Source organism: Lygodium microphyllum, chromosome 14 (genome assembly GCF_053477565.2).
Source record: "Lygodium microphyllum isolate KBCC chromosome 14, Lygodium_microphyllum_v1.1.10, whole genome shotgun sequence".
NCBI classification, from domain to species: domain Eukaryota; kingdom Viridiplantae; phylum Streptophyta; class Polypodiopsida; order Schizaeales; family Lygodiaceae; genus Lygodium; species Lygodium microphyllum.
The window spans coordinates 8,904,590-8,931,969 of record NC_141148.1 but is presented as its reverse complement, the minus strand read 5'-3'; the positions used below and the strand labels follow the sequence as shown (position 1 = coordinate 8,931,969).

The 27,380-nt window shown below is 40.1% G+C and overlaps 1 protein-coding gene across 3 annotated transcripts; it reads left to right on the top strand.

The window, feature by feature from the left end:
• The first annotated feature begins 1,766 nt into the window (after positions 1–1,766).
• Positions 1,767–22,299, top strand: LOC148025308 (bystin-like protein). 3 transcript variants are annotated; one of them, XM_087692337.1, is made up of 12 exons: positions 1,767–2,021; positions 2,115–2,188; positions 3,030–3,156; positions 3,241–3,367; positions 3,483–3,534; positions 3,619–3,946; positions 15,459–15,538; positions 19,879–19,926; positions 20,036–20,182; positions 21,157–21,229; positions 21,332–21,410; positions 21,676–22,299. In XM_087692337.1, exons 1-12 carry the CDS (start codon positions 1,845–1,847, stop codon positions 21,678–21,680), a joined length of 1,317 nt encoding a protein of 438 aa, XP_087548463.1. In that variant the 5' UTR covers positions 1,767–1,844; the 3' UTR covers positions 21,681–22,299. The 3 variants fall into 3 exon arrangements, with proteins under 3 accessions (XP_087548463.1, XP_087548462.1, XP_087548461.1); XM_087692336.1 differs by having other exon boundaries at positions 1,768–2,021; positions 3,486–3,534; positions 21,688–22,299; XM_087692335.1 differs by having other exon boundaries at positions 1,768–2,021; positions 21,688–22,299.
• The last annotated feature ends 5,081 nt before the right edge of the window (positions 22,300–27,380 follow it).

Sequence of the window (27,380 nt, the reverse complement as noted above, 5' to 3'; positions counted from 1 at the left end):
TTTTTACAGACAATCCAAATCAGCTTTTGCATGCAAAAAGACATCATGTAGTTTACTAATTTCTTTTCTTTTGAGCGTACCCGAGTGATCCCTTTGGCTAAGCAGTGATGCCAAGTGAAGCGAGATGAGCAGGTGCTTCGACGTAATAGAGGCCTGATAAAAGCTTGCATGATGGCAAAAAACAAAAATTAGGCCAATTTCAACACAAATCCAATGTCTAGACTTGATTTATTGATCCGATGCACCGAGAGAGACAGATACACCCAATTTTTTAGTTCAATGCAGATTGCATGCCTCTTTGGGAGTGGAGAGAGAGAGAGAGAGATGCACAGATTCAGATAGATAATGCACCTAATTCAGAGAGAGAGAAATCAAGCAAATTCTGGTCAAATTGTCCACATATTGAGAGAGAGAGAGAGAGAGAGAGAGAGAGAGAGAGAGAGAGAGAGAGAGAGAGAGAGAGAGAGAGAGAGAGAGAGATGCACCCAACTATTACAAAAAAGGAAAGAGATAAACACGATTCTCAATGAAGATTACATGCCACTGGGGAGAGATGCACCTGACATCACTGTGGCACACACACAGAGAGAGAGAGAGAGAGAGAGAGAGAGAGAGAGAGAGAGAGAGAGAGAGAGAGAGAGAGAGAGAGAGAGAGAGAGAGAGAGAGAGAGAGAGAGAGAGAGAGAGAGAGAGAGATGAACACGATTTTCAATGAAGATTACATGCCATTGGGGAGAGAGGGAGAGATGCACCCGACATCATTGTGGCAGAGAGAGAGAGAGAGAGAGAGAGAGAGAGAGAGAGAGAGAGAGAGAGAGAGAGAGAGAGAGAGAGAGAGAGAGAGAGAGAGAGATGAACACGATTTTCAATGAAGATTACATGCCATTGGGGAGAGAGGGAGAGATGCACCCGACATCATTGTGGCACAGAGAGAGAGAGAGAGAGAGAGAGAGAGAGAGAGAGAGAGAGAGAGAGAGAGAGAGAGAGAGATGAACACGATTTTCAATGAAGATTACATGCCATTGGGGAGAGAGGGAGAGATGCACCCGACATCATTGTGGCAGAGAGAGAGAGAGAGAGAGAGAGAGAGAGAGAGAGAGAGAGAGAGAGAGAGAGAGAGAGAGAGAGAGAGAGAGAGAGAGAGAGAGAGAGCCTGTAGATTGAAGCTCGAGAGTTTGATGATGTGATCGAAGCATCGCGTATATATAGTGGAGAGAGAGAGAGCTCAAGAACTGCAATGGCAGTCTTGAAGCTTTTGCTGCATATGCAAGATGGAAGGAGCCAAAGAGAAGACATGGCGCAAAGGAGAAGTATTCGTGCTGGGCAGGCCGGAAGAGAGGAGCAAACACTTGGCCTTGACATGTCAAAAAGAGCCCCTAATTTTTTTGGCCTTCCACCATGTGTGTGAACATTCAGTAGTCCATGCTGAATTTTGATTGGCCATCTTTGTTTGGGACGTCCCTTTGTCTGCTGGGTCTGAACCCACCCTAAGTGGGAGTACTAAAGAGAGAGAGAGAGAGAGAGAGAGAGAGAGAGAGAGGGAGGAGGAGGCGGCGGCGGAAAGAGATTGCTTATGTTTTTTCTCTCCTTCCCAATCAGCAATTAATGAGTACTTTTTTTTGGTTTGGTTTGAGAGCCAAGTTCGGAAGCTCCTTGGTGTTCCAACACCTCCTGAACTTGTAACTCAAGTAATAAAATAATATAGTTGGTGAATTAATTAATTTTCGGAAAATAAAATTGTTGATACGAAAGTTCTATATTCACTGTTGGTTACAAGTTGATGCTGTTGCCGGGAGAACATACAGAGAATCTGTTTATTCTCTCTCTCCTCTGAGGTTTGGGCCATGGCGTCTTCGAAGGGTGCGCCTCCCCGCCCTTCTCACAAAAAACGCAGCAAAGGGGACAGCACCTCCAAGCATTCTCTCTCCCTCCTTGACCAGATTGAGACGGAGTCCAACCCTCGTGAACCGTCAATGAGGAACCGCCCCTCCAAATCGCGTAAGCTGCAAGAAGCCGACGAGGTTTGCGTCTCCCCCCCTTTTTCTGTCTGCAATATGTGGTAGCTTCATTTTTGCACTGATTTTTGCGTTTTTTATGTCCCTCTCTTTTGCCAGTACGTCGATACTTCTCTCAGCAACAAGATCCTGCGAGAAGCTCGTAAACAGCAGCGTGATATTGAGAAAGAAAGGTGCGGTTTTGAGCTGTCTAGATCATCTTTAAAGGATGTATTGCAGTGCTTTAGTGTTTGGTTATTGTCCAGTTCAACCTCGTTCATCAGCACGGGATGTCTTACAACGAGTTGGTGTTTTGTTCCTATGTGTTTCATCTTTAACTCATTAGATCAGGATCTTTTGGCGATGGATCGCTTTTTGTGCAGCACAGGATGTTTTGCAATGTACTGTATTTTTGTTACGGTCTAGTTCATCAATGCAACTTAAGGTACATAGGCTTCATCAATGCTTATTTATTATGCTGGGTTCGTGCATCTTTTACATATTATTTTTATCACACCCCTCTCTATGCACACACATACATGCATGGCAATGCGTTTGTGGGTCAGGTTTTAAAGTTGCTAAGTACTTTTATAGTCCTCCGCTTGCCTCTTCATTAACACGTATCATTCTTATCACACCATGTTTCTGTATACACACATAGTGCAGGTTTTTCAGTTGGAGGTTTTTGTGAAGACATACTTTTACGACAGACCTATAATTTGTATCTTCATTAACATATATCATTTTTATCACACCATATTTCTGTATACACACATAGTGCAAGTTTTTAAGTTGGAGGTTTTTGTGAAGATATACCTCTACGATGGACCTATAATCAGATGTATTTGCACATCAGACCACAGTTCTCTGGTATGTATGACTGTGCACCCACAAGAATTTTACGACTGCCCTCAGAAGAACACATTCTGTGTTCTAGGATATTTCCATGCAACTGCACTGATTAGAGCACAGCAGTTTGTAATTTTTGTAACTGCCCATCTGTTATGGGGTCTTGAGGTAACTTTCAAATTGCAGAGATGAAGAAACTGGGGTTGCAGCAGCACGTGCTGCTTTCTCTTCCATCCAGGATGGCATCAGCAGTGACGAGGAGGATGAGGATGAGGGTTTTCCTGATTCCCAAAGCTATTTTGATGAATATGAGGTAGTATCTTCATCGTCTTAGAAAGCTAAGAATATGCTTTACAGGGGATGAGCTGCCTGAAGCCATCAATGTCTTAATGTGCAGGAAGTCCCAGAAGAGGAGGAAAAAATTCTTGCAATGTTTATGGCAGAAAAGGCTGGACCTCAGCATACGTTGGCGGACTTAATCGTGCAAAAGATCCGAGAAAGTGACTCATCTGTTAAAGAGACAGGTTAGACTCGGCTATTGGTTGTCATTTTTTGAAAGGACTAACCCGAGCGAAACTCTCATGGTAGCTCTCATGGTAGGTCCATCTTCTGATTGTTCTCTGTTATTGTTTGTTGTAGAAGGCAGACCATTGCCAGCTGTGGACGGGAAGGTGATTGAGGTTTACAAAGGGTATGTTACTTAGAGTTTCTGATTTGCTTATTAAGTTGGGGAAATTGAGTGTTGGTTATTGATGAGGCTTCTTGTTTATGATAGTGTTGGGAAACTTCTGAGCAGATATAGGTCTGGCAAAGTGCCAAAAGCCTTTAAAATCTTGCCATCGCTCTCCAATTGGGAAGAAGTTTTGTACCTTACAGAACCAGAGCAGTGGACTCCCAATGCTATGTACCAGGCAACTCGTCTTTTTGCATCAAACTTGAATGTGAAAATGGCACAAAGGTTTTATAATCTTGTTTTGCTGCCACGTGTTCGTGATGACATCAACACGCACAAAAGGTTACATTTTGCGCTCTATCAATCTTTGAAGAAAGCCGTTTATAAACCATCTGCTTTCTACAAAGGAATCCTTTTACCTATTTGTCAGGTGAGTGCAGTGTTTTAGTTGTGGAGTAAGTGTGTATTTCATGGATTTTCTGGGCTTATTTCTTCCTGCATTTCATCTGTCAGGTCTTGTGAAACACTTAAGAGAGCTTTGATGCTAGTAAATTTGCTGCTGGTAGTCATGGCTTTCACACTCTTGTGCAGCTTAAAAGATGCTATGTTTGTGCTTAACTAGGCAAGCCTTGGTACCCCTTTTGTAGTACGAAGGTTAATGGGCATTATAAATATGCTCATTTGGTGAAGTTGATGGTTGCTTCATTTTATGTGTTAGCTTGTTCATTTTGCAGTTGCTTTATTCTGGCTTGAATTCAAGTTGTTCGTATTATTAGGTTTGTATGACAGCAGAATGATTGCTGAGCACTATGAAAATTTAGTCAAAGAGCAATGGTGCAATGTATTGGATGAGTAAGATTGTGTTACATCATTTTCTCTACCCTTTATAGAGCTTTATTTGGTAAACTCTTCAAGGAGTGAATTATGCATGGCTGTAGTACATGTTAGTTCCTTGTTGCTCAATCACATGCCTGCATTTTGACATGAATGTCATCTCTGCTCTGTTTTTGCATAGCTTGCTGCAAAACGTAGGTCTATGTTGGCTAAAGATGTAGGATAGTAAAAGTAGAAATGTACAATAGAAAAGTGAATATAAGCTAGTGTGTGCCATGATAGAATCTAACGTTTTGGTGGTGAGATTAGTGGGAGAATCTCAATTAGTGGTACTAACGTTTGAGCCGAGGGAGAGGTAAAGCTTATGATCCTTTGGACTAGAGGTTCTCTTGGGAAAGTGGGGCTCTATCGCTTTGGGCTATTCACTAGATGTAGGTGGCAACTTAGAAAGAGAAGTGAAGGCTGCGTCTAGTCTATCTTGAAGGGAGACAATGAGTGCTTGAGTAAAGTCCATAATAGTATTGATAGATCAATTGGATTGCCTCTGAGGGAAAATGGGGGACTAGTTGAGGGGGGTGGTCTTGAAGCCATGTGACCATCGTGTTGTCATGGATAAGCATTGTGGCTATTCTTATGTAGGATGACCGAGTTGTGGCTTATGAAAGCCGAATTCTCCACAGTGCAGAGAAGAATTTGTAGGTTTGAGAGAAAGAGCTCTTGATTGTAACTCATGCGGAAACATTACTTATTGGGGGTTGATTTTACAACGTAAATAGACCATCAAACTTTGACGTACTTTTTGATGCATACAAAGTTGTTAGAGAAGCATACAAGTTTATTAGCAAACATTCTCTCAATGTTTCATTTTTAGATTATGCACATTGATGGTAAAAAGAATGTTGTGGTTGATGCACTCTCTTGTAAGCCAGAAATTTTAGTTAATATGGTTTATCACATTGAGTTGGATGCCATGAAGGAGCAATATGTTGTTGATTTGCATTTTGTCAATGATTAAGATCAGCTTAGTAAGGGCCAGAGGCATGAGCACTTTGTGTTAAGAGATGGGTTTCTGATGACGCATAGACGATTGTGTATCACAAGGCAGTTGAGGTCTAGAGTCATCATTGAAAGTCTTGCTCCTTTGTATGCTGGACATAGAGGTATTGGTGGGAGCATTTTTTTAATTGGCCAATTTTAAGGCATCATATAGAGTAGTTTGTCAAGACATACATTGTATGTCAAAAGGCAAGCATGATAGACAAAAGATATTGGCCTTGTTGTAGCCCTTGTCTATTTTAGACAAGCCTTGGTGGAGCATTGGGATGGATTTTATTTTTGAGCTTTCTAGGACACCTACAGGGAATGATGGGCTATTGACTATTATTTGTAGGTTTAGTAAACATGCCCATTTTATTCTGGTGAGGAGGAAAATAAAGGTTGATCATATGGCACGATTATTTTTGCAGCATATCTTTAAGTATATTGTATGCTAGGGTTGATCGCCAATGATTAAGGCCCTTAGATGGCGAGTTTATTTTGGAAGGGTGGGTTTGAGCATATGGGTACCATGTTGAAATTTTCATCATCATTCCATCCATAGATAGATGGTCAGTTTGAGGAAGCAAATTTCACAGTGTTAGATCTTTTGAGGTGCTATGTTTCAAACCACAAGACATTATGGGAGTAATATTTGGCATTGGTTGAGTTTGCATACAACAATAGGGTGTATAGTTCCATTGGCAAAGCCCTATTTGAGGTGGTTGACAGTGGCAAGAAGAAACCACCTATCGTGCATATTAAGGATCTATTTTGCATCTACTTTTTAGTGATGTTTGTGGTCTTATGTGGATCAATTCTCTTGGTGGATTTCCATATTTTGTCACCTTTATCGATGACAAGTCGTGATTTACTTGGGTATATGGGTTGAAGTCTTCTCTTGCTTCAAGGCTTTCATTGCCATGGTGGAGAATCAAAGCGGCTTTCGCATTTGGACCCTTCACACTAATCGGAGGGGGGGAAATATATTTCCAAACAATTTTCAAAGTATCTTTCATCTTGAGGTATTCATCATTAATGTGCTTTTCCTTATTCCCCACACCTAAATGGAGTAGTGGAATGAAAGAATAGGTCACTCATGGAGATGACAAGATGCATGTTGAAGAGAAAGAATTTATCTAATTCTTTTTGTTTCGATGCTGTTCTATGCGTCGCTTACGTTTTGAATAGGTGTTCCAGAGCTTTATGCATAATCATTCCTTATGAGGCATGGATTGGCTCCAAGCCTTTTCTCTCTCCTATGAGGACTTTCAGTTCGTTGGTGTATGCTCATGCGCCTTCTTAGAAAAAACACAAATTGGATGATAAAGCTATTTGTTGCATTTCTGTTGGATATAGTGCTGAAGGCAAAGGGTATTGCGTTAATCAACGCTCTATAAGCAAGATCATTGTCAGTTTCCTAGTCCACCCCTTACTGGATTGTCAAAACAAGCCTACTATTGATGCTTTAGACATCTTTGACACCTACTACCACTTTTCCATAATGGTTCCATGGTTGGTCCTTCTTCTCAGCCTTCATTTCCACCAGGTTTAGATACATTACATTAGCCTATTTAGCCTAATTTACAGCCAAAAGGGCATCATGATTGATGAGGAGCCCCCTATTCATGATCTTTTGGAGCACACAAGGGCTAAAATTCAGGAGTTTGAAAGAGTCCTTCATAGGTTGCTAGACACTCTTTGAATAGCAAGTAGCCTCTTCATTTGATTGCCCGCACACTCTTAGCAAAGTATGTCAGCTCATGTGTGAGTCTAAGCATGTATTGTGGGCTGGGCACATTATGTAGATATTTTAGGCATTTTTATTGTGTAGCATTTTATGCTTTATAGCATTTCTTGTTGCCAGTGGCCAGCATTAATGCTGGCCAACCTGACATATTTTATGGTATTATTCATGCCTATATATTATGGGCTCCTCCTCCTTAGTCAATCAGTTCACTATCTAGAGGTTCCATGGAGAGAGGAGCTGGTGCCAGTGCCCACACATTGAGTGACTCATTGTCGTATCTGATAGTCTCGCGTCTGATATATGGATTCCGTTTCTCGAGCATATATCTAAGTTCTCATGTGTATCGTGTTCTCTCTTTCTTTTCTTTTGGCTTGTGTTCAACAGTTTATTTCAGCACATGTTTATGCTTCCATTGCTGCATCACTTTTGACATGGTATCAGATTTCAGATTCTGCTTGGATGTTAATCCTAGCTTCAATATTTGAATTTGCCAGGACTTCAGTCAATGCGTCAAGGACGTTCCTCTTTGGATCCTTTGCATCTGTATAGAAATATAAATGAGGCACGATTGCCCTGTTGGATCACCCTCTCACACTCTCTCTGTGGCACTAAGAGTCGTGAGGGATGACCTTATCACCACCACTAGAAAGCAACTAAGGAAAGGGCCACCAAGCCCTTCCCACAATCCGAAGAAGAGGATCCATTCTGCACCTTGAACTTCATCTCGGTTAGAGAATCTAAGTTGGAATCTGAGGCAAATGATGACTCGTTAGACGAGTCCGCATCCCACTTTGTCTTCTGCACTGCTGCAAAAAGTTAAAAAATCAGCCAAAAACTGCTTGAAACAGCAAAAACAGCCTAAGAATGCCATCGCCCAACTAGGAGACGCAAAGACACCAAAACGCAGGCTGGAATTGACACGGAGTCAGTAGAGGGGCTGATGCATGTTGTACGGATGCTGATGTCAACAAAAAACGTAGGAAAAACAGGTCGCCTAGTTGGAGCAGTAGTTGCCTGATCAGCAATGGCCAAAACAGCCCTGAAATCAACAAAGAAAATACAGCAAGAGCATGGGTTGGTTCTTTGATAGAGAGTGGGTGGCTTTCGTCAGGAGAGCACATGAGGGGACACTTCGGCGGTGTGGCCAAAGGAGGGGGATCCATGGTCATTTATTTGTTGTGGCATTGGTGACGATATGCATTTCTTTATGAATTCAATACAGGTAAGAAGCTAAAAGAAGAACTTGTAAGTATTCTGTCCCTTTGTTTCCCTTTAAATGATTTTATTTCTCATAGTTAATATAGAGTAGGTGCATCTTCATCTAATGTATTTAATGGACAAAAGGAATCAACCATATTTTCCACAATGATATCCATCATAAATCCATTTGGGCTTCCATCCATCCCTTCCTCATCTTTTATTGCACGTTCCTTTTTGCTTCCGTTAAGTGCACCACATTATCCACCACACATCATATCAGGGGGTTTTTCATATTTAGGCAGAGCCTTTAGTACCTCTACATATTTGATTTTCTGGTGGTATACCTGTGATGGAGGCTCAACCTCCTACACATACACTTTTAGGTTATCCCTCTGGGAGTGCATCTTAGATATATTTGAGTGTGGATCATTTGGTATTGTAGTTTGCCTCTAAGGCATTTTCCTAGTAGACCATCTGGTCATTTTGTTGTGCCCAAGCCCCTATTTGGATAGGACTATCATGTCCTAGTGTCTCCACCTACACGTTCGATATCATACGGATCTATGTCCATTTCGGTCCCTCCGCAGTAATCGGCACTCATTAGATATCAGTAGCCCATTTTTTCCTATCCATCATTATCCCCTTCTCCTACTTATACATCAACACTACTACCATCTTATCCTATCCATCCATCTTCATAGACACCTCATGATTCTAGTTTCTCATCTGCCAAGTATGCTTTTAATGACAAGACTCGTTTCAATGGGTCAAACTATATCACTTGGTCAAATTTGATCATGCATGTCTTAGACTCTCAAAATCTATGGGCTTTAATGCAGGGGTTGGAATCCCAATCTGATCCTGCCCTTATTTCCTACAAGATCGTCCGCTCATGCAAGGCTTATAACGCATCAGCTAGAAGGCTTAATTTCATGCTTGAGTTTCACTCTCAACTTCAGCATTTTGACTTAGCATGTGAGCGTCGGGTATACTTGATTGACTGCTATGCAGCATGGGAGAGGATCTGTCCCATCAATTTGGATCATGGACTTTAAAACTTAAAAATCACAGACAAAGATGACTGATTGAGTATCGGCGTCTCGTGGCTGAGTTCTCAACCATTGGGGCTTCTAAGTCCTCAGACGATTAGGTTACCATGTTTCTAATAAGTTGCTAAGAAAATATTTTTATCTTGTGCAATGGGTAATTTCACAGTCTCAAATGTCTACATTTTATGAGTTTGAGTGTTAACTGTTGCATTATGCACGGTGGTTTGATTAATTTCATAACACGTCCTCGATAGAGAGGGCTCTAGTTGCATCTTCTCAGAGGGGGCAACAAGGCAAGGGCAAATAAAACTTAAATCAAAATCAAAATCAAAGCAAGTTTTGGTGAATCATAAGAAATCACTCCCTCTTATCTTTAACTTGGATGGTAGAATGTACCAAAGAAGAATAGGTTTTATCATCATTGTCAAAAGGCTGGCCATTTTGATGAGGAGTGTCAATCTAAGGCAAGAGGCACACAACGAAAATCCAAGAATCAGATCCTCGCATCCCAGTTGGGTAACTCCCAAAAGGGAAAGAAGGGTGTTGGTAAACCGCAGCAAGAGCAATGGCGCGGCCAGGCCCACATTGCCATTGGTCAGTCATCACAATCAATGAACTACTTAACTCTAGAGGGTTTGTCTGATTGGTCTGTAGAGGTTCATATCATCTTCTTAGAGACATCAGATGCAAGTTTTATTCACATCTGTGAGTTGGCTCCTAATAAGATGTCTAGAGAGACTGACTCGTCGCATCTAAGCACTTAAAGCGCTTGTTTGGTTTGTGGACAGTGGAGCTACCCATCACATGACTCCTAGAGCGGACATTTTCATTTCCCAAGGCCCTATAATCAGGAATGCTTATGTAGGAAATAACTCCTTGATCAAGATTCATGCCAAGGGTTGCATCAGTTTGCTCATTGACTTGGTTTTGGATCTTGCTTCATTGGATGGTGTCTATCATGCCTTCCAACTTGGGGTGAACTTATTGTTCGTTCAATAGCTTTACTAGGTGGAGCGAGCAGTTTTCTTAACCTTGACCATAGTTGAGGTTCTTGGCTTAGACTGGTTTAGTGATTGCTCGAGGCAAGGCGGCATAGTCTAATGGCCTTTACCACATGACATTTTCTTACTGAAGCGATTGCCCAGGATTTGGAGTTTCATCACTTCTAGGCCTCGATTACCACATGAGAACCCGCAAACTTTGAGCATCTTTGGAATTTTCACTTAGGACATCTAGGCTATGACTCTTTATGAGCTGTCATGTCAAGGGATGGTTGAGGGCCTTCTACACCTAAAACTATCTTGAGAGTTCTGTAAAGCATGTCAGCTAGGTGAGTGACATTGTACACTCTTTCCTCAACAGTTTGTCACTGGTGCTGCGAGACCTCTTAAGCTCATTTATGTAGATCTTTGTGGTCTCACATCCACTGCGGCATTGAATGACATATTTCTTTTTGATAGTGGACGATTTCTGTAGATACATGTGGGTATACTTTCTAAAGTACAAGGCTAATGCCTTCACTTATTTTAGTGCTTGGGTGTTGTTGGTTTATAACCAGATTGGTCATTGTGTGGGTACTATGAGGAGTGATTCTGGTGGCAAGTTTACTATCCATGAGCTCTTCGAGTTTCTTCAGGAGTAGGGCATTGCATGTCAACTCACCTCTACTTACTTCCCCATATAGAATGGAGTCATAGAGTGTAGTAACCAGAGAGTTTTGAACATGGCGTGCTCCATGTTGTTTGCAGTACAACTCCTTGAGTGCCTTTGGGTCGAGGTTGTTAATACTTCAGTGTACATTCTCATTCGATGTCTAATTGCAGTAGTTCCTAAGAAAACTCTGTACGAGGCATTTTTGTTATTTCGTACTTTAGAGTTTTCGATAGTCGTGCTTATATACACAGTCCTGATGATAAGATAGGAAAGCTTACTCCTTGAGCAGATCTCTTGATCTTTGTGGAAAGTTCTTTCAAAGCGAAACTCTATCGTTTGTTCGATCCTCGGATGAGCAAGGTAATCATTAGAAGGAATGTTGTCTTTGATGAGAGGTATATATGTAATCTTCTGCGCGAGGTTCTTCGTCCTTTCCACCATACACATTATTTGAGATCGTGTCTATTGAGTTGGGTCTATTAGTCGTTCTTGATCTTCATGTAGATACTTTTGCTTATAGGCCTCCTCCGCGAGACCCTTTACCTCGTTGGTTCCAACAGACCATGTGGAGTCTGGGGATCCTTTCATTATATTTCACTCCGGAGAGCTCTACAAGGTCTACTCGGCTTGCCCCTCAAGCTTCATATACATCGTTGTTTACAACTAATTACATTGTACATTTTGAGCTGGCAGGAGGCTCTCTAAGACTCTCTGTGGCGTGAGGCTATGAAGAAGGATTTGGATAGTATTGATTGAAATGAAACTTGGACATTGATGAATCGTCCTTGTCACAAGCTGGTCATTGAGAAGAAGTGGGCTTTTAGGACTAAGTTAAAGACTGATAATACTTAAGACAAATACAAGGTTTACCTTTTGTGTAAGGTTTTAGAGTAAAAGCATGGCATCGACTATGAAGAAATCTTCACATCTACTACTTGGTTGACGTTATTTTATCTATTGGTTGCGCTTGTCGCTCACTACGGATGTCAAAAGTATGTTTTTGAATGGTTATTTGAAGGAGGAAGTCTATGTGGAGTAGCCAATGGGCTTTTTTTTGTTGACTGGATTGACAAGGTATTTCACTTGCGGAAAGCTCTTTATGGGCTAAAGCAAGCATTAAGATCTTGGTATCATCGGATGAAAGACTTCTTACGGAGTCATGGATACCATTCTACCCCCTATGATCCAAATCTATATGTGTACACCACTGGTGCTGAGGTCAACTATATCTTGCTGAATGTTGATGATATATTACTCACTGGCTTAGATATTGTGGCTATAGTAGAAATTAAGGCACAACTTTACTCAACATTTGAGATTACGGACTTAGGTTTGTTTTATTTCCTGGGGATGGAGATTGTCAGCTTTGAGGGAGTTATCTTACTGTCATAGTAGAAGTACATCCTACAGTTGGTAGACTAGTGTTGCATTGATCAAACACAGCTAGTGGCCATGCCTTTAGATTACACTGTCCATTTGCACAAGGGCTGCACAAGGATACCTTGGGCCAGAATTTTCTTGCTCACACCTATTGTTTTGTTATAGGAAAATCACTTTGGTCAATTCATACTAGCTCGGATCTTGCATTCTCAGCTGGTTTGCTTAGTCAATATTTTACTATACCTAGAATGTCTCATTATATTGCTTGTCTTTGTGCATTAAGATAAGATATATCTATAATTCGAGACTAACTTTTGGTCATGCTTTATGCTTACAAGGATATATTGATTTTGATTGGCGGGAGATCTTGACACCCAGTATTCTCGTAGTGGCTACCTTTACACCTTGGGCATGACACCTATCTCTTGGGCTAGTCGTAAGTAAGAGACGGTGGTGGCTTCCATGGTCGAGGCAAAGTATTAGACTTTCTTCGATGGTACTACGGAGGCTATCTATTCAAGGAACTTGTTGGCCGCACTATAGTTGCCTTGCAAGTTGTCTACAGTTGTTTATTGTGACAACTAGAGTGTCATTGCCCTTGCGGGCAATCCTATTAGACACATGGTGGTTCATTTCCATTTCACTAGAGAGCAGATTGAGCTAGACACCATTTGCCTAGAGTTTTTGCCATCAAGTGACAATTTTGTAGATATGTTGACTGAGGCGGTCAACAAGCTAGTTCTACAGTACCTTGTATCGTGGATCTTGGTTTGGATTCACCCTTCTTTACTTTTTTAGATTGACGGGGAGAGAGTGATCGTCTCTTACTTTTCCTTTTAGTTTGAGAGGGGCCGGTTTTCTTCTCTTGATAGTGATAGTGATGATGCTTATAAATTTTCACTTTTAAACATTTACTTATTTTGTATTGTATATTATGGACATTTGTAACTTCATTTGCACTGTTAGGATGACATGATTATAAAAGGGTGCTTGGGCAAGTAAACAATTCCCTTGCATGGGCATTATCCAAGTGGCATCGTCGCATCCCATTCTGCATGAGTATAAATACTTGCATATTTTTTTGCATTATCCCATACATTGATATTTTGTTAATGTAAACATACATTTGTGCGTATTTATTCCTTTTTGGTTACCCTTGGAGTGGTCGACTTTAGACCCACCATACTCATAGCATCGCTCATGGTAATCTTCAATGGCATTTTTTTTCTATGCTTGCATGTTGGCTTTGCTTGTCTTGCTTGCTTAATTGTCGTATTGCCTTTCTCTTCAGATATTCTCCATATGATTGACACACACACATACATATGGGAATCCCTAAGTAAGTACTTACCCTAGTAATATGTAGGATTGTTTTGCTTGTTTTATGATGATATTGGGGCTAATCATATTTCTTTTCCTGTATTTCAGGGCACAGTGACTCAATGGGATAAACAACTATCTGAAATTCTCATTTAATGCTTAAAATTTTAAACAAATTAAACCAAAGCTCTTTTTAAAAGCACAAAAATTGAAGAAAAAACACACAGTCCACTGTTGGTTCCATCCGTCTTTGCAGAACTTGGTAGGTCCTCAGGCATTCGACATGCACCCTTGGTTCGATGCCTTGGCCTCTTTGGGGTGATCACTTGGTCTCCCTTGGTAAGATAACCATTACCTTTGTAGTCTTGGTAGGTCATTGGGCAGCTGACTTGCACCCTTTACTGGATGCCTTGGTTGCTTTGGGGTGGGACACCTTGGGGTAAAAGAAAAATCTATCTCAAGGGTTTATTTCTCATGGCTTAGTTTTGGGCCAGAGAGGGGGTATTGAGCTAAAAATGCATTAGCTTGATTTTAACAGCTCCAAGACATGCTTGATTAATGAAGAAGCCTTCTTATTTTAAAAAGAAACACAATGCTAGAGAGTTATTGTGTTCCACATGCAAAACCCTAATACCACTCTCCTTCAATCTTGTTTTTGCAATTATCACAATATTTGTGGTTTAAATGCATATATCATTCCTTAAAAATCTCAAATTGAGGTTTTCATGCTCTTTGTGTTGGTACTTTGAAAGAGCTTTCATTTGATACCTGTATTGGGGAGATCTAAATTTTAGGGGGTATGCATAAATTTTAGCTATCCTTAAGGAGTGGGTGATACATCTTTGGAATCTATTGTGATGAATTTCATCTGTATGTTTACAGTGATAATCTCAATAGAGATTGCAAAATTTTCAGTAACTTTTGGTGTGCATTTTTAAATGGGGGAGTTTTCCTCATTTTGTAATTTTCAAATTGACATCTATAAGTATTCTACTGTGCATTCACTAGCATTTTATGCATTCTGTATAGAAATTTCTTTTGTCCCTTCATTTGCATTCTGCATCTCTCCCTCCATCATCAGTGTTGGTTGAGAGTCGGTGCTCTTTCTAGGTGACTTACTCTCTCATCAGAGGGACTATGAGCTTTTGAGAGACCCCATCTGCCTGCGTGAGACTGAGTACAAATTAATCTTGACTTAGGTTCAGAGTCCAGATAGTCCTTAAATAAATTGTTTCATAGTTATTTTTGGAGAGGATTGATCAAATGGAAGCAGTTCGGATGTAGAGGAGTTAATCAACAATCTGCTCATGGACTGAAGAGTGTATTTGCGATGCGCTTCCCTCTGTTGACATTTCAATGAGGGATTATGTTACATTCAGGAATAGTTAATGGATTCAAATGCACTTAATGAGAGGGAATAATATAACAAAAAATTTTATTTATGAATAAACAGTGTGTACTCATGTCGTGTCTATGCAAGTCTTATGTGAAATAAGTGTGTAATATTGACAAGCAAACTTGTACTTGTCTTCTGATGTAGAATTAACCATAGGGGTTTATAGACAGTAAGGACCCCTAACTTTTGAGTTTCATTCAGGCACCCTAGTTGACTTTTGTAACTTTCTTTGCCTTGGAGTTGCAAATGTCACACTCAGATTGTGTATGTTTGATGTTGCATATTGAGCTGTAAAAATCATCTTACTTTCTTTTGGATAATGCAGTCAAGAACTTGTAACTTGCGGGAAGCAGTGATTATAGGGAGCATCATTCAGAAAGTTTCAATTCCAGCACTGCACTCCAGGTATTTTAACATTATTAGTACACTGTATTTGGACTTTTTGACTTTCATGGAAAGTGGAAGGCTCTGGCTTGATTTTATCAGTAAGGTATTTTTCACATACCTTGGTTAGATGGCCTAATAACAATCCAGTGTTTCATATTGTATTGAATAGGTTGATGTTTCAATATATACTCTGCTTTTTTTTTTTTTGTTGGGGGGTGGGCGGGCTAGTATATGCTAATACAAACCTGCACGTGTTTTTGTGTGGGTTGTTAAAGTGACAAACTCTTATTCATAAGGCTACTACCACGATGGTGAGGAGTGGAGCCAACTGGCCCCAAGCCATTAGCATTGGCTGAAGATGGGAATGAACACTTCAAAGCACAGATAAGAAGCTGATACAATATGCTATGCCCGGATTGAGGGAATTTTCCAACAGGGTAGTTGGGTGAGCATGAACTAATCAGGAGAAACGAAATGATGAGGTCGACAGATAGGAAACATGGTTGCAAAATGTGTGCTCTAAAGCTGAATATCCTTCACAAGTCGGATTGGATGTGCCAAGGCTGCTGGAAGGGACTTGAGTGATTCACATAGCTTATGATGAACACAAGCAATTGGCCAGTATGATAAGCCGATCTGTTTTTTATTCAAGACCAAGAGACCCTTCTGGATTATTCTGGGTACAATTAAAAGAATGATGAGTTTATTTGCACCTTCATCTACTGCAGGCCATCTCATCTGATCTAGCATAGTTTGGTGGCATAGCATTCATAGTACCAATGTTTTTCCCATGCCATGTGCATAGCCAATTTGTTTTTGGAATTGCAATTTTTGTATGGACAAACCTGGGGAAAAAATTCTAAGTTGTTCCTTTCATGTCAGTTCAAGTGCCACTTATATTATGCAATAACATGTCACACAACCTTTGTGAGTTGCATAGTCACATGGTAACGAGGAACAAAATGATGGTCCCAAGAATGAGGAGATGAAAGCCCGCTTCATCAGAGTTTTGAGAAATGTGTAGTAAGAGAATTAGAGGTTTGGAATTGCACATTACACTTATGCACTAGAGTATGAACATAGTTGTCTTGAAACCCCAATTTCCCCAGAAAACACCTTGCTCTCCATGGAGCAGTTTTCCGACCTTAAACACGGAACGCCATTCTCTTTCACTCTTCTAAGCGTATAATTATTAGAAATCCTAAATTAGCCTCATGACATAGGTACGGACTACACATTGCTTGTTTCTGTGGCATGTGGTTTAAAAATAATGAGGGCTGAACTTGATTAGTCACATCATTATTTTCATGTTCAAGAGAAAGTAGAAAGTGCTCGACCACATCATCTGCTTTACACGTATGCTTATTATGTAAGTATAATGCATTCGAAATATCCTCCTCTTCCACATTATGTAACATTACTGGTTTCTTAGTATCGGCATGATAATTCTTTCTTTCTTGATCATCTTTTTGCTGATTTGTGACTTCCATAGTCAAAGTGGATTCTTGAAATGTTTTCAAGGAACTTTGTCATGAGGACATGTATTTTTGAAACCTCACTTAACAAATGGATTAGTTTTTAATCACATTATTAAGTAAATGTTGCACATGTAAGGTATAATTGGGGCTAGAGTAAATTTACTAGCTCGGGACTTGAGGAAATCACGGGATGTCAAAGGTAAAAGTTGTTATAAGTTATGTTGCACAGGTACTTGGTGGTATCTGGTGCCAGTTGTTGGTGTAGGTCATTCATTTGGCCATAAGTGCGAGTTGGTGACACTAGAGAAGTGACGTTTAATGGTAGCTAACACTAATCTGATGGTCAAAGATGATGCAAAGACACTCGGGAATGGAAGTTGCTTAGCCAATTTAATTATTAGCTAGTTAGATTATTTTTAAGGGGATCGAAATAATTATTAAATTAATTTTTAGTATTTGAAGACTGAAATTAATATTTAATTATGGATAATGCAAGAAAAATCATTTGGGAAGGTTGCCACTTGTAAAAAATGCCCATGCAAGATTGAAATACGTCTTTAGAGACTTGAGAGAGGCATTTTTAGTGTATTCAACTTGCGAGAGAGAGGGAGGAGATGCTGGTGGTTTGTTTTGCAGCCATTGGAGGACCTTCTGAGGCAACCAGGGGCAAGAGAAGACCAAACAATAGCAGGTGACAACATCTATAGGCTGTTGAGACAAGGCAGTAGCAGTAAATGACTGATTTTCTTCAGTTCTTTGTATCTACAAGCTGTTGAGATAGGGCAGCAACAGTAAATGACAGATTTTCTTCAATTCTCTGCGAAAAAAGTCTGAATTTTCACTCTCCTCAGCATTCTCTCTCATCTCCTAGCCTTTCTACAACCTTGCTCCAAAGATTGCAGCATTGAGATCACTAGAGGTTGAGAAATTTTAGATTTCTCTGCTGTAAGTCCTAATCTGTAGCAGAAATTAGTATTTAGCAGCAGCCTTGGGAAGCGTGCCAAAATTTGGAAGCTCCAAGACTTGGATTCAATAGGGCTGAAGCTGTTTTTTAGCCTATTCAAGTGGAGGGACCAGCAAATAATTGAATTTGGGGCATTTTCCATCTCCATCAAAGTAGGTGAAGGCCAATTGACTGCCCGAATCAAGGGGCAAATCAAATTGAAGACTTGCTGGTCATTTTGGACAGCAAGGGGGAGTTGGAATACCGAAAGGGATTGGGAGAATCCCATTGTACATCAACTTCTTCTTCAAGGGGCGCGAGTTTTGGGGCCAAGAAGATGTCCAATGTCTAAGATTATATGGTAAAGTGTGCATTTCAATTTTTTGAATTTGTTAATTGCGGTATTTAGTGCTTAATCAGGTTATTTACCACCCTATATGAGGAGGAAGGTTGTATCATGTTTAGAAGAAATGGGAACGGCAACACGAGTGTGTGAGACTCGCCTCTTATAATGAGAACAAGTTTGAATGCTCAAAGAATTATCTTTTTCGTACCAACCTATCGGAGAATGTCAAGGCTTTAGAGGAAAGGTTTCTGTGCTAAGCACAAATCGGTGGGGTGAAGATGGCAGATAGCTATCGACATGCTCGTCGGCAAACCTGCCCTTTGTGTAGCTCTCGCGAAGCAGTAACCTCTTATGCACACATCCTGCTTTCCTGTCGTGTGTTGACTGATGAACGCGACAGGCACATCTCGGGTATTATAAGTGAAACTCGCGACCTTTTGTCCCCAGGGTGTATCTTAGAGGATGAAGCTACGCTTGGTGGGGAGATCGGCGGGGTGTGTTTACCCAACTGGGTGAGCACTCGTCTGCACTCGAGGAATGTGGTCCTGGGGCACCGCCTCGTGGCAGCATTCCTCGGGAGGCAATGCGGAGATACTTGGGAGCATTATATGCGTGATCCCTACCCTTCGCGGTTAGGGAGATGACGATATCCTCCCTTTGCGATCTTGTGTGCAAGCTCGTATTTGTACCAATGATGGCACCTCCTCGCTCAAGCAAGTGAATGTTGTCGGGAGACAGTGTTTGCTCGAGTGTGACGGGACACCACCTTCGAGCCGATGCTTGACCTTGGGGTATGGCATCCCTTTGAGGGGATTTTCCGGGATCGGCAGTTTTAGCTGGTGAGAGTTCAGCACTACCTGGGCCCCTGAACCGGGGTGCTAGGTGCCTACCTACGCTCCGCTCATTGGGAGGAGTCTTCCAAGGGCCTTGGTCCTGAAGGAAGTAGCGAAATCATAAGCTAGTGGCACAGGGTTCCGCCTTTGAGTCTGATTAGGCACCCGGCTCCCAAGAAAAGAAAAAGAAAAAAAAAAGAGGAAGGCTGGTTACAAACTTAGTACCAGAAGCTCGAAAATATTGTGACATACTAATTGGAACCACTTTTGTGCCCATTTCATATCCATTAGAATCTATTGCATTTTCAGTTTTACAAGCTCTAGACAATTTGTAGTGTTCTAACGTTATTTAGAACCATGATCTACTTTAAGGTGTCTCTGAAAAGTTGTTGTCCATCTCAAACAGCAAATCTTACAACTTTAAATCCTTGATACATGTTTTACATGAAAATATAAGTCTGGTTTTCTTGCAGATCTTCAGAGAATAACTTCCTTAGTCCTGAAACCTCACAGCACTTTTGTATTACTATGTTCCTGCAACCTAGCTATCAAAGGGATGTTTAGCTTTAATGTTTCATTGGATTATCACCTGTGAAATTGGTACTGCACTTGCTGTACCTTTCCTGAACTTCTAAGTGCTACTTCTAACATCTGTTGATAGACTATCCTTGCTTTGTAATTTCATGGTGGCCCATTATGGCTATTAACACAATTCTAGAAAGTCAGCTTAACCGTTTCTCTTTGGTATCGACCTGCAGTGTTGCTCTTCTCAAGATAGCAGGGATGGAATATTGTGGGACAAACAGGTACACATATTAGCCAGAAATGTGACAGTTCAAGCACTTAATCCTTTCAAGAGTTTCCAAGGTGTCCTGAGGAGGCACTTATATGGCTTCTCTTTTTCGTGCGTGACAGCTATTTCATGAAACTCTTTTTTGACAAGAAGTATGCATTACCATATAGAGTTCTGGACGGTGTAATGTCTCATTTCATGCGATTTTTGGAGGATGACAGGCAAATGCCAGTGATTTGGCATCAATGCCTTCTGGCCTTTGTGCAAAGGTACATGGATTAACTTTGTCATTTTCAGTAGAGTTTTTGTAATAAACCGGAGCCTTGATCTCCACAGGCATTTTTCAAAATGTAAAACTAACTGTTGGCTGGTTTGGAAAAATGGTAAAAGTTGGCTTACACAAGTCATGTTTGGGGTAGTGAAGTGCATACCTTTATGAAAACCTAGCTCAAGGGAAACATGTGAGGTTCAAGAGGACTCTTAGCATACTATGCTTGTATGTAAGTCCTCTTCCATCATATGCAATAGTCATAAATTTTGGATCCCTACCTTGTGGCTGGCCTTTAATGGGTTATTTTGATTGGGATATTGTCCATTTGGAGCGACCATGTGCAACAACATTTATCCTGGCCTGTACAGACTTCCCGGAAAGACATGATTTTGGCACAATTTGGTGCCTGTCCACAAAAGAGCTTGCGGCAGGCATTGGTATGCCCTGCCAATGCTGCTAGTAGAGGCTGTATGTAGTAGGGATGTTAAGTCAGTAGGTTTCTGTGGAAGTATTTATGTTAGCACATTCTGAGGTTGCTCGGCTTTGAAGGCCATGCGTAACTTGTACGTGGAGACAGGTAAGAGTAAGCATTCTTATTCATCCAGCCTGTTTGTGCAATCCATATGTTATCACTGCTGTGCGTTGAGCTCCATTGTGTTATGCATCAGTTCAGTAAGTGCATGCAACATGCAATCACAGCCTTATTGTTGCATTACAGCTTCAGCATCAGCTGCATTTAGTTGACAGACATAGAATTGTTCTTGTTTGTTACCCCATTAGATTGGAACTCCTGACTATTCGAATCGGGTAAACAATGCGGCAGTCCATCCTCTTAATACTATTCTTCATTCTGAGCCTTGCTCAAACAGAAAACTTGAGCACTGGAAAGTGTCACTTAGTAGTATGATTTAGGGCAGATACTTCACAGGAGCATTAACTCAGAGATTTTCAAATCTGTCTTTTCATTTTCAGGTACAAGAATGAATTAAGAAAAGAAGACAAAGACAGCTTAGAACGATTGATGCGGCATCATAAACATTACCTGGTTTACATTTTCTCCTAATACCATTCTATTACTCTCTCAAAATTGAGAACCATGTTATTTCTTGTCATTATGATTCTGTAAATTTTTTCTGATGCGGTGCAGGTCACACCAGAAATCAAACGAGAGCTTCAGCATAGTTATAATCGTGGACAAAAAGGGGAAGACATCTCTATGGTGGATGGTATGTTCTGATCTTTGATATTTGGCTAGTGTAAAGAGTGCATTTATTTTGGGTGGTAGTCGCCTATAATCTGTCTAGTTCCTATTGCATCATTAATCGTTTGACATATCTGCCTGCCTAGAAGCACAGCTTTTAGTTATTTTGGGTAACCGTTACCTGTAATCCAATTATTTCTCCTTGCATCATTAATGTTTTTTCAAATGTCTGCCTTCCCAGAAACACAACTGGTTTCTATGATTGTTTTGATATTGCTGACTTCGCTTAGGATGATGTGCAGCAAGTACTGCTGTCCGATTTGTCAATGCACCCATTGAAGAAGACGTATGGAATCTACCGGATGTTCCGATTGGGATGGAGGAGTAGCGTCTGGTTTGATGCTTGGTTATCTTTTTGTTTCGATCTTGTCAGGCACTTGCACACGTGCATCTCAAGGGATTTGTGGTGTACGTGGGATTATGGTCTGCAGCCAAAGACCTTCTATTGGACAGGTTATGGTCATAACCAGTTGTGCACATTCAATGTACATTGTCAAGAGGCTGAGGATGGCGGTGATGGCTGTGGCCCTATGAGAGAAGTATGAAGATTTGAACACTATCTCAGCTGTCTTAAGAGACAAGGATGAGTGTTCAACATGCTATTTGTCGAGAAGAGTTTTGAGGAATAATGAGGATACAACTTAGTGTACTGGCAAAGAGATTTATACAGATGATGTATCACAGGAAAAACTTTTTCTTCCAAACCAATCAGATGAAGTGAAAAGGCCCACATGAGAGCGGCTAGTTTGAACCAATGGCAGACTTATGACATGGATTTTATATTGAACGATTGAGATCAGATGTTCCTGTTGTGCTTTCGGAAGTAGGGATTCAAGTACTGAGTGGTTGTGAAAGTTGTAGCTCTAAGGTGGTTTTGGGATGATTGCATTTCTTTATAATTGTTGTGTATTTGTGCTGATTCTCGGTGCTATTACTGGATAGGAGGAAGTTGGGCAGAGGCAGGAAAGCTTGATGTACTCTGTACTTTTGAACATCGTTGATAGCTGATTTACTTCCTCTTTGATTTTAATGATATGCTCCATATATAATGACTTCCATCTGTTTCTGTGCAACAAACAGATGTATTTTTTGCCTGTTTTATGGATCAACAGGTACATGCACTCCTTGTGAATACTTGCTGTCAAACGGTAGGTAATCCATAAGACTCTTGTTCTTAACATGTCAGATAGCTGCAAGCAAGGCCTAGGTTTAGGCCCTTCTAGAATTCCTTGCTACTACAATCTGCTTCTATAACTACTACTTAAAACATGGTTACGGAAATGGACAGGTGGTGGAAGAAACGACAGCAGTGAGGCATGATGGAAGATCCAGAATAGGGTTATGGTTGAGTGTCCATCAAAAAGCTAATCTTAGTGGCCTTGTACCTTGTAGCAGGCAAGACAACTGCATGCATGTATAGTGTTTTTCCAGCTTCCGCATTTGGCATCTGTTATGTGGTTTGTCAACCTGTGCTTCCCCGTATTATATTTCTATCTCAAACTTGGAGCCAGTGTGAGGAGGCCTTTGATTGATGATCTATTAGATCCGGAATTTTATAATGTGAAGTGGTGTTAGTGAAATTCATGCCCCCTCAGATGCCTATCCCAGTGATGTCCGTGTTGATCATTCAGTCAAGGTCACAATGATTGAGCCACATGCTAGGTGAATCTAGGCTGTATTGCAATGGTACTGCATCCGTTTAGAGGTTGTGCTGCTTCATCCATCTTAATGATTTGGTGAAGCGTGCTGTGGTTGAGCCGTATGGTAGGCGCATAAAGGGTGTATTGCAATGGTTTATCGAATCTATTTGTAGTCCATGCTACTTCAACCATGAGGTGCACATCTATTCTCAAATGACTTGCATGGTCATTTGTCCTTGTTTGCTAATCAAGCCATCCTCAACAAAGTTGCAGAGGATGGCCTAGTATTGGTGTTGGTGCTGATACCCATATCCATAGTTGTCCTAGAGTGTGAGTCTTGATGAATTGGCTTAAGACTTGGTTTGTTCATAGTTCAGCATGGTTGAAATCTATGGTGCATCCAGGTCTAACAGCAATGGCAAGAGTACCCTAGCGCCAAATAAAGGTACTCGTTTGGAGTTAGCTTTGTAGTATATGGATGTACGACTACTTCAAAGAGTCTCAAACACCATGGGAGCATTAGGTAGGTTTCCTTGGAAATATATTGCGTCTCAAACACCATGGGAGCACTAGGTAGGTTTCCCTGGAAATATATTGCGTGATAAAAATTCAAAAAGGAAAAAATTCATATTACATGAGTTTGTGCATGCACAATCAAAATAGTAATTTTGTGTGCATGCATATGTAGTGCGTGCGGGCATGAAGTGCATTAACACATCGTAATTAGGAGTGTGAGACTACATACTAGTTTTGAAGTTTCTATTTCAAATCAAAATGAAAATAGTGATGCTCACCCAAGGTCTTTTGGGGACATGAGTTATTGACTCGATTGTTGTATTATCATTTGTGTTCATGGTCCAATGCTTGTGTGGTTCTGTGTACATGTTGAGCATAAGGGTTAAGTAGGGATGGTTTGGTACTGGAGTTATTGACTCTTGATTGTTGTATTACCATTTGTGTTCATGGTCCAATGCTTGTGTGGTTCTATGTACATGTTGAGCATAAGGGCTAAGTAGGGATGGTTTGCCTTTGCTCACTCGTAGATAGGCTTTGATGTGGCTAGTTGTGCACACATTGGAGTCTTTGGCAAGAATTCTCTCCCAAGCGAATAGTGTTGGCATAAAGGAGGTGGTACGATGTGGACTTTTCATGCATAGCATGTGTACATTATACACATTTCCACACCACACCTACACATGCACATTATGCACATTTCCTCTTCCCCCTCCTCCCCACAAGTCGGGGCTATGTAGGTATACCATTGTCTATTCCTATATAGGGCTAGTCACTAGTCACTCAAGCTTTGCTTGGGATGTGCTCTACATGTGACGCCTTTTCATGTGTAGCCTATGTATATTATACACATTCCCACACCACATCCACACATGCACACATGCATCACCATCATCCACATGAAAACACCATCCCCAAGAACCATTTGCAGCTTTATAGATATACCATGGTGTTGCTTATGAATGCACCTATGTAAGTAGTAGTAGTCACTCAAGCTTTGCTTGGGATGTCCTCTTAATGTTATATCCTATGCTTAGTAGTGAACCTTACATGTGTGGTGTCAGGAGGATGGTCTTGAGATGTACCTAGATGTATCTTTCTATTTCATGAATATAAGGATTCCTTATTGATATATTTGTGCCCCTCTTCATTGTGCTATTTTTGTGCCTTATGATAGGTTACCACATGATGAAGGTCCATAAAACACCCCACTTTTCCCAAACGACAAAAGAGAGAGAGAGAGAGAGAGAGAGAGAGAGAGAGAGAGAGAGAGAGAGAAGAAAAAGAAGAGGAAGAAGAAAAAGCCACCACCTCACGCGTGCACGTGCAACCCCCCACACATTGAGGTAGGTGTAAGTGTGTGTGTCTATAATGCATGTACATATATATAAATTTCATAAAATAGATCAATTGCTTCGCGCTAGTGTATGTGTATTCTTTGTATGTGCGGGGGTGCGTGCATGCATGAGCATACATGCATATAGACATAGATGCCTATCTTTAAAAATAAATTAAAAAAGAAATAAAGAGATGAAATACTTTGTAAGTATATATTTGTGTAGGTGCATTTTATATTTATAAACATACAAACAAATAAAAATAGATAAATTTCTTTGTGGCTACACTTGTATGTATAGATATGCAAATAAATATGAATATAAATATAAATACATATTCACTTCTCAGCTAAATACACATTAGGAGAAATATAGATTTTTTTTTTGCCCCTGAAGGTGTTTCTATCACCTCTTTATCTCTATAAAAAGAGATTTCAAAATAATATTATAGTAAGAGATCTACACTCAAGCAAATCTCGTATTTATATTTTTAATAGAATTTGCCTATTATTTTATTCTTAAATTGTAGGATAAGGTTACTTTTTTAAAAAAATTCTCACAACTTAAAAAATACAATTCTATTTTATCCAAAAGCGGAGCCAATCATTGATATACGACTTTTTAATACTAGAGAGTTTTCTTGTAAATTTCTCTCTTTTGGTCAAGTATGTGTCTATTTTTGGAAAATTTTCCATTCCCTTTGAAAGCTCTAGTTTTATCCCAAATTTTGTGTATTCTTTTTCTCTAGAATATGGTTTATTGCATACAAATTCTTTTGAAGTACCATTGAGGAGTGGTTTTGGTGCCATTTGTTGAAATCAAATAATCTCCATCTACAACACTCTAAACTACTACAAGCAATCTCCCTCTTCAACACTATAAGTAATTTTCCTCTTCAATAGTCTATACTACAAGCAAGCAAGTAATAATGGAGGTATCTTTATTTTTTAATATCTATGATGTTATTATTCTTCACAATTGTTGTTTAATCCTTAAGCAACAATTCACAGAGAGAGAGAGAGAGAGAGAGAGAGAGAGAGAGAGAGAGAGAGAGAGAGAGAGAGAGAGAGAGAATTTTGAATAGAACATAATATCAAATTAGAGACTAATTAATTCAAGCTAAGATTAGAGACTAATTAGGGATTGATTAAGGTCTATCATAATTGAAGTCAAGAGAAAGAATCAAGATTCAATTGGCTAAAGAAGAATACAGATATAGTGAATCAAAGGGGTGTAATTGTGTGATTTGAATGTCAATCCAAGTTAAAATTGTCACATATTTTTCTTTGTAGAACGGAGGTGCAGGACGTACTAAGAGAAAGAGATATATTGACTTTCAATTGGAGAATGAATATGCACCACTGTTTAAAAGAACTGTGGAAAGGGATGATGCAATAAGATACATGATGCAACAAGAAAGAAATGTAGGGGAAAAAATGTGGATCTTTGGATTGATGGGTGCATTTATCCACCTAATCCACTTACTCAAAGGCCACCACAATTTAATGGGCTTACATTTGTAAAGTTTGTTTGTGAAGGCAATGAAGGATTGTATAGATACACATGTAGACTTGTGACACAAGGATTAGCAGGGGTTTATCAAGCCTTAACAAATATGCATGTAAGATTACAAGGGTATGTATAGTCTTTGATGGAAAAAGATAGATTGTTGGCTGAGAAGGATAGGGAGAATCGGAGTCTACAACAAGCAATGTTTGTCATTGAAGATGCTATGCATGCTACATATGTATAGAATATGCACTAATAGTTTGAAATTATGAAGTTGGAGAAGGAAAATAACATTAAGAGAGGAATCTTATAATAAAATTGGAGATTGGGTCCACTTTAAAAATCAAAGAAGCACATCAGCGCATTCGATTAGTTAAACCAATTCACCAATTAACCAAAGGAAGTGCACAATATCATAGACATATATATATTCAATCTGCTACAATGAGGGAGCAATGGGGGACAAATGAGGATTGCAAAGGCAGAAGTGTGGATATACCTACATAGATTAGTAGCTCTCTTACAAAAATTTGAGATTTAGGGATGGTGATACCAATACACTTAAAGAGATAGTTGCTAAATTTCACAACTCCATAGTGGAGGCATGGACTTCAAACAACATAAGATACTACGTGGTCACTATTGTCACCATTAAAATAATATATCATCTTTGCGAATTAGTTTGTGCTTCTTATCTCTCATTCTTATGCAACATATACTTGAGGCACACGGTCCATACTTTGCAAATTAAGAGAGTTTAGTAGTATGGTAGACATAGAATGATCTCACTGGCAAGCTCACTATGCTTTTCAAAAAGCAACTCATTAGAGGTGGCATCAAGGATTCCAATTCTATGAGGCAATTATTCCAATGATAGTATAGGAGATTAGATATACGATACGAGGAAAAAAAGAAGAAGTCCAAAACCTCTTAAGA